Source organism: Pundamilia nyererei, unplaced genomic scaffold (assembly GCF_000239375.1).
Source record: "Pundamilia nyererei isolate P.nyererei 1_Seehausen unplaced genomic scaffold, PunNye1.0 scaffold00219, whole genome shotgun sequence".
Classification (NCBI taxonomy): domain Eukaryota; kingdom Metazoa; phylum Chordata; class Actinopteri; order Cichliformes; family Cichlidae; genus Pundamilia; species Pundamilia nyererei.
The window spans coordinates 956,405-963,235 of NW_005187620.1; the positions used below are offsets into that span (position 1 = coordinate 956,405).

General features: G+C 39.3%; 1 protein-coding gene across 1 annotated transcript in view; it reads right to left on the bottom strand.

The window, feature by feature from the left end:
* Positions 1-5,111: 5,111 nt before the first annotated feature.
* The window catches only part of mybbp1a (MYB binding protein (P160) 1a), a 24,373-nt gene continuing 22,653 nt past the window's right edge, over positions 5,112-6,831 (bottom strand). The window contains exon 27 of the mRNA XM_013914720.1: positions 5,112-5,941. Within this exon, the coding sequence (XP_013770174.1) occupies positions 5,596-5,941 (346 nt within the window). The 3' untranslated portion in view covers positions 5,112-5,595. The remainder of the gene's footprint in view (positions 5,942-6,831) is intronic.

Sequence of the window (6,831 nt, forward strand, 5' to 3'; positions counted from 1 at the left end):
TGGAAGAGCTCAACAGCTAGGTTTGGATAGAGCTGTCACAGTTCTGTGGCTAGAAATAGTTGGAAGTTAAGAATCTATTAAAAGTCAGAGTCTAGGAGTTGACACTGCAATGGTAGGATGGCAGTAGCTAGGAATGGATGGAAGTCAGTGGCTGAGAATCAGTTGAGTATCTAGTAATGGACAAAGGAATGGTGGGAGGTTAGTAGACAGGAATGGGTTGAAGTAACTGGATAGTAATGGACAGACAAATGGTGAGGGATCAGCAGCTAAGAATTGATGGAGGTCAGTGGCTAGGAATTTACAGAGGAGTGGAAGGGGACACTAGGTAAAGATGGAAAACAGTTGGTGGCTAGGATGGAAGTCAACAGCGTACAAAAGGAAATGGAAAAAGGGCAGTAGCTGTGATTTAAGTAAAGTCATTGTCAGTGCCTTAGAGTCACTGAGGGTTGCCAGTCTGGAAAGATTTAAGGAATTATGAGGTCTGTTTCGAGGAATTATTTAATCAGTGAGTTGAAATGGATAGAGATCAGTTGACAAATGTAAGCTGAAAGTCAATAGCTTTGAAATGGAGGTCAGAAGCCAGTAGCCGGGAATGGATTGTGATCAGTAGTCAGTAATTGGGAATGAATGGCGATAAGAGGTCAATAATCAGTAATGAATTATGACAGCTATTATCTATTATCAGACATATAGCTGCATTAGAAAGGCAGAGACAGAGGGCAGACAGAGACTTTTGTGACATAAGTTCACTTTGGGAATAGCCTACTTATCGTGTATAACCTAATTTAAAATTAATGGGGCCAGTTTTCACGGTTTTGTTGTCTCAGGAGGCATGCTCATCACCGCTCCAAATAGACTCTGCAAGGTGCGCTGGTTGGCCAGTAAGTGGAAATAGGGGCTCTAGACATTGTTTAATGTCTCAATGATGGTGCCATTATGGTTGTGAGTACTGTGTATGTCACCTAAGGCAACATGCCTTCATATAGGTCTACACATCAAAGTAAAACTATCTATATTAGCTTGCACCACCTTCTCAAAGGAAATGACTGCATTTTTTTTCTTTCTTTTTTGTCTTGTGGGATGATGTCCCAGCATAATTAGTAACTAAACATAATTTAAGGCTAAGCGGATAGAGAGCGACATCATCCAAATGATGATTTATAAATTCAATTCTCAGTTGTGAAGTAAATGAAGTGAAAATAATACAGTAAAACAGCTGCTAGTTTCACTTCTTTTAAAACATTAAAGTGACTCTACGTAGGTCAGCAAAAGGGGCGTGGCAGTTGGCATAATCGTTGCACAGAGTGTGCGCTTGTGGATGAGTGAACTTTGTGGTGTAGGATGTAGCACTTAATGGCATAACTCGAAGATGCATGGCGGGAGAGGGGAGAGAAAGAAAAAGAGCTCTATTCAGACGAGGGTGTGTGTGTGCAAGGATTTATGGTATAGAAAGATGCAGTTGCTGGTTTGGCTTGTTTCTCTGTTCCACACTGAGACATTGTTGCAAACTGTGTAGCTTGATGTTTGAAAAGAAAACCCAGAACATAAGGAATATTACCTCTGAATTGTCATGCGAAAAACAGAAATGTTTCTGCAGTGCAGGTGTAACATTACATCGAGACAGTGTGAAGATTTGGACCTTCTCCAAGCGGTGAAAGAACTCAGCTCAGGTTGTTCCTACAAGGCCTGGCAAGTAAACTACTGGGCGTGCCAATTAATGGGCTTCCGGTTGCACTCAATATAAAACCAACGCTTCTGCCAACCTGCCTGCTGTGGAGCATCGGACTTTAAAGGGCTACACATTAACAGAAGCAGCATGAGTGGGGGATTAAAAAAAAATAAAAATTGAGTGATAAACACTTCACAGTCCACTGCGTCAGAGATTGGAAGATTTCTCAGTCTTTGATATGCAGCAGGAATTCACTGGAATTAAAACATTTCTCAAGGTGAAGGGATGAATTAGACGCGCGTCCGGTTACAGCTTTCTCATGCTGATAAGGCTTTGCCTGCGACTTTACAGCTCGCTCCGATTATTCCACTGAGCTGCATTAGCAGATTGGTTCTGGGCTCCATATCTCGGCTCAGAGTGATGACAAGTGTCAGTTCACTGTCAGGAAGAGAGGGAACCACTGCTCCCGTTCTCACCCCTGCTGTCAGGGTTTGAGGAGGATGATTTGTCACCACCAGTGTCTGTGTATATGCTTCATTACTGCGGGTTCAAGCTGTGACTGTGAGGGTACATTACCAAGAACTCAGGCAAGTACCTTCATGGCTCTGTGGGCAAGAAAGAAGGAATCGAAAATAAGATTTGTTCAAAGTGTGTATCATTTTTGATGTGCTGTACTGTTCTGCCCTCATTCTCCTGTAATTCATATAGGCCTCAGTTTAACTAGAACATTACTAACAGAGATGCAGTGGTCTCTAAGAAAATGGGTGTTTTAAATGGAAGCCTTAGAGTCATTGAAAGAGTGGAGTAGTCGCATGTATGTGTGTGAACTACAACAGTGTTTTCTGATCATGTTAGTATGTAAGATGCTTGGTCCATAATTTGATCTAGACTAAACTATATAAACTACTGGCTACAATTGTAGCGACCAGATGATGACTCCAAATGTCTACATTGTCTCATGCAAATTATCTCTGCTGATCACAAAATGACAGGAACGCTCATGTGGTTATCAAAATATCATGCAGGGAAAAGGGCAAAAATAATCCTTATGGTCTGCATCTAGTTAAGTTCCTTAAGAGAGGTCTGTGATTATTTTTTTTAATGATTAAAATATATTTTTCGCTCAAGTAAATTATATCCATCTTATAAAAATAACTTCAAGTTAAAAATCACATTCGGTGGAAAACCAAAGCCTCTTTAGTGGGAATCGAAAAATTTTTGTATTTTTGAGAAAAACTCAACCAGTCCAGTTAGCTTCTATCAAAAGATTGTAGGGAAAAACAAATAAACAAACCCCAAAACAATGGCCTAAAAGAGACAAAAGTTCTGCAGAGCTGTGGGATTTGTTACTATGACTGATACAGGCAGTCACGTGATCTATAGTTAGTAAATAATTCAATAACAACATGTTATTGATCCATTGTGAGCTTTTTTTTTTTGTTTCTCCTGATGTTGTGTATGGCTGTGTTCCTCTTACCTTCACCTACATAAAACTCATGATGTGTATTGATTTACTGTGTGTTCACCCTGCTTGGGTATTACAGTGGGTGCATTTTACAGCCATCGAGGCCCCACAGGACACCAGAATGTGAGTATAGGCCCGAACAGCAAATATGTTTCTCAAATGTAAAACGGCTCCAGTTGATACCCTCCACTGAATTTTCTCGCGGTGGAGAGGGGCTTTAAGATGAGATTACTGATGGATGGGGCTGCTGCCTGTTCACACTTCTGGAGATTAATGGCTGCATGGCTTCATGTCCTGTATAGTAATCCATTTGTGGGACACTGCATCATTTTCTGACAGCTGAATTAGGGTTCTGTGTGATTGCTCACCTTAGTTTATAGCACAAAGGCTTGGAACATCATATCCTGTGAAAAGGACAGTGACATTTTTCCTTATAAGACTGTTATGTAATGGATACACATTTCAGTCTACACACGGTGAAGTGAATTGTCAGAGGTTCTCCATTTCACAGACGAAATTAAACTATCCTTAAAGAAAACACAGATTATCGCTCAAAGCAGGAGTCTTTGATGATTTTCATGACTGGACTACAACCAGCAGTGAACTGGTTCCAACACTAACATTATGCTGAACATTTTGATGGTTTTCTTAAGTCAAAATGGATGTGCTGTTTTTTGTTGTTTTTTTAATTAGGGCATTAAATAATGTTAAAAATGTTCATTTATAAATATGTGCACTCTGTGCTGTCAGACACAAATACCTCTTCTCCACTGGCACACTGCACATCTGGATCTGGTTCTAGCTTCTGAGAATGAGCCTACAGCTACTTTTTTTTCTCCCAAATATAATTTGACTCCTACAAAAGAGGCTTTGGTCTTCCCCTGAAAGAAAATCCCCAGGGCTGTGATTTATAACCTTAAGGGTTTTTTTGTTGTTGTCATTGTTTTGTTTGTTTGGTTTTTATAAATGGATATCATTTACTTAAGCTTAAAAATATATTTTGTTCACCCCCCAAAAAATTCACAAATCTCTGTTGAGTCCCAAACTTAACTCTATGCAACCCAATCAAGCTTAAGTGCAAAGCTACTACCACAAAGGCCCATTTTGAGCCACAAAGACCCATTTTTTCCAGCTGTACAAGCAGCAGCAGGGAACTACACTACCTGACCAATAAATAAATAAATAAATAAATGAATAAATAAATTATCTGGAACTCTGTGTCCCAAAATGAGGTCAACTAACTGCCTCCTTTCCCCCCCCCTTTCTCCTGGTCTGTCACTTTAACCCTCAACACACTTTCTTCACTACAAAAGCAGTAAATTCTTTAAAGATTTAAACGGTTTTTTTTTAAAGTAAGGTCTTATATTGCCATGAATACAAAAACAGCATACTGTCTTATTGAATCACACTGCTGTATTAATCCCCCAGCTACAAACAGTCCCCAACAAATGCACCATTTAGTCCTGCTGGAGTAATGTTTTCCAAAACTCCAGAGCGCAGCTGTTTTAGGAAAATTATTGAACCTAATAAGCCTGGAGTACAGACATAATGGGGAAATCTCAGTGCACCAAGAAAGAAACAAACATATTTTGATGCCAGAAGAAAATCAGAACATTACCATAATGCTGATTCTTTATCTCTACATTACATTACTCTGTGAAAGGGCTAAATTGTAGTGATAAGCCTCAAGATTTATTAGTATCCTGCTGTTTAGTTTTTGTTCTCAAAGTCTTTTTTTTTTTTTTTGTTTAAGCCTGAAAATCTGCTGCACACTACCTGCTCTGCACCAAACAGAAATGCAGCAAAAGAGCCCAACTTTGTGGAACAGCAAACCCAAAACAGAGCTAAAAGAGACACGAGCTGGCCACAAAAATGTGTCCAAAGTAATGACAGTGGGGGTCCATAAGAGTAGGATGAGTTAACCATTTGCCAACAACCTCATCATATTAATGAAAAAAAGGCAATGAGATGTCAAAATTGCATTCTCAACATACTTTTATAAAAATGTTACAGGTTTAAGATTATTTCATAAGCCCATGACTTTCCAGTATACAATTGGTTTGTAGCTCAGCCAGTAATCAGGAGCTCCAAAAACATTACACCAACACCTCACGCCTGAACTTTTGATCCAATGCATGATGGATCCATGCTTTCATGTTTTTCACACAAGTCCTTGCTGTTTCTTTTTAACATTTTACATACCTGAATAACAAAACTACATAACTGTTCTGAAGTGGAGGCCAAGTTGATTAACTTCCAGGAGGAAAAATCACATTTATTTTTCTCATAACAGCAGTCATATACTGGGAAAAATATAGTCTTTCTTAATTCACTTCCCACACATTAAAAGCCTCGTAATTTAACATAGAAAGATGTTAGAACCAGAGAAAGACGAAAACAAAGCGTCTTCAAAGGAAATTACAAAAACGTTTCTGTGTCCATTTAAATAGGAGTCTCCACATTACATCTGCCCTCCTCCCTCTTTCTTCTGTTTGGGCTTCTTCTTCTTCTTCTTGGCTGCTTTGCTTTCAGACTCCGTTTTACTCTTTTTGGCTGGGTTAGGCTGTAATGCTGTCGCGCCACCATTGGGTCGTTTCTGTTTATTTTTCTTGTCTTGCTTCTTTTTGCCTTGTCCTTTCTCCGTCCCTGGTTTATCTGTGGAGGTCGTGCTGCCTGCTGCCGGCTCCAAAACAGGCTTATTGCGCTTCTTACGTTTTTTGGTTTCTGGCAGAAAACCCTTCTTCTTTGCGGGGCCCGACTCTTGTTCTGTCTCCTTCTCAGGCTTCGTTTTTTCAGCTTTAGGTTTCCTGCAACACACACAAGGTCAACATGACAGATTTTATTTTTTTAAAAACAACTGCTGTGGTCAAGAAATAATTTGTTTATGTAAATAAAGTGCTGTATGAATCTACCGTTAAATGTGACTCGTTGTTTAAACTGTCGTCAGCAGGACTAGAAAAGCACTACATAAACACACATTAAGTATGCTAATGAATTTTTGGAGTGCAACATTCGGCATCTTTCTTTAAGACACCTTGAGGTGTGGGCTGGAGTACCCAGGGATCGAACCACTGATCCTCCGATTTGCAGTCAAACTGCTCTACCTCCTGAGCATCGCAATCAAAGCACTGAAAACTGAATCATCAATCAATTTGAAACTCTATTAAAACACAGATTAACTACCCCAAACCTAAAACTTCAGAACAGTTTGTCCTTTAAATGTCCTTTACTCAGTATGTGAGGATTATGGAACTGAGGCAGGAACTTCTAATGGACATGGACAAAATTCAGAACAATCTAATCCAAAGAACGAGAAGACACTTAACATTCGTCCTTGATAAAATGCTGCTACTACTAACACTTCAAAATCCTTCCTAGTTATGACTTCCCATTTATTTTTACATTTTATTCTAGCAGAAATTACAGCAAGTCATTTATACCTGCAGCACACAAAAGAAAGGCTCAACTTCTTTGTCCTAGATTGGATCTTTGGATATTAAATACCATCACAGGCTGGCTGGTTTACATCCAGAATAACCCGAGGAGATATAGAACAGATGGAGGTTTATTTAATCAATACTGGATATTCCCTTTGAGCAAAAAGAAAAAAAAGAAAAAAAGTGGATACTTGGCTCAAGGTGTAGAAAAGAATAGTGTCTTATCGCTCAGACAGGAAATAGTGTTTCTATTACTCAGT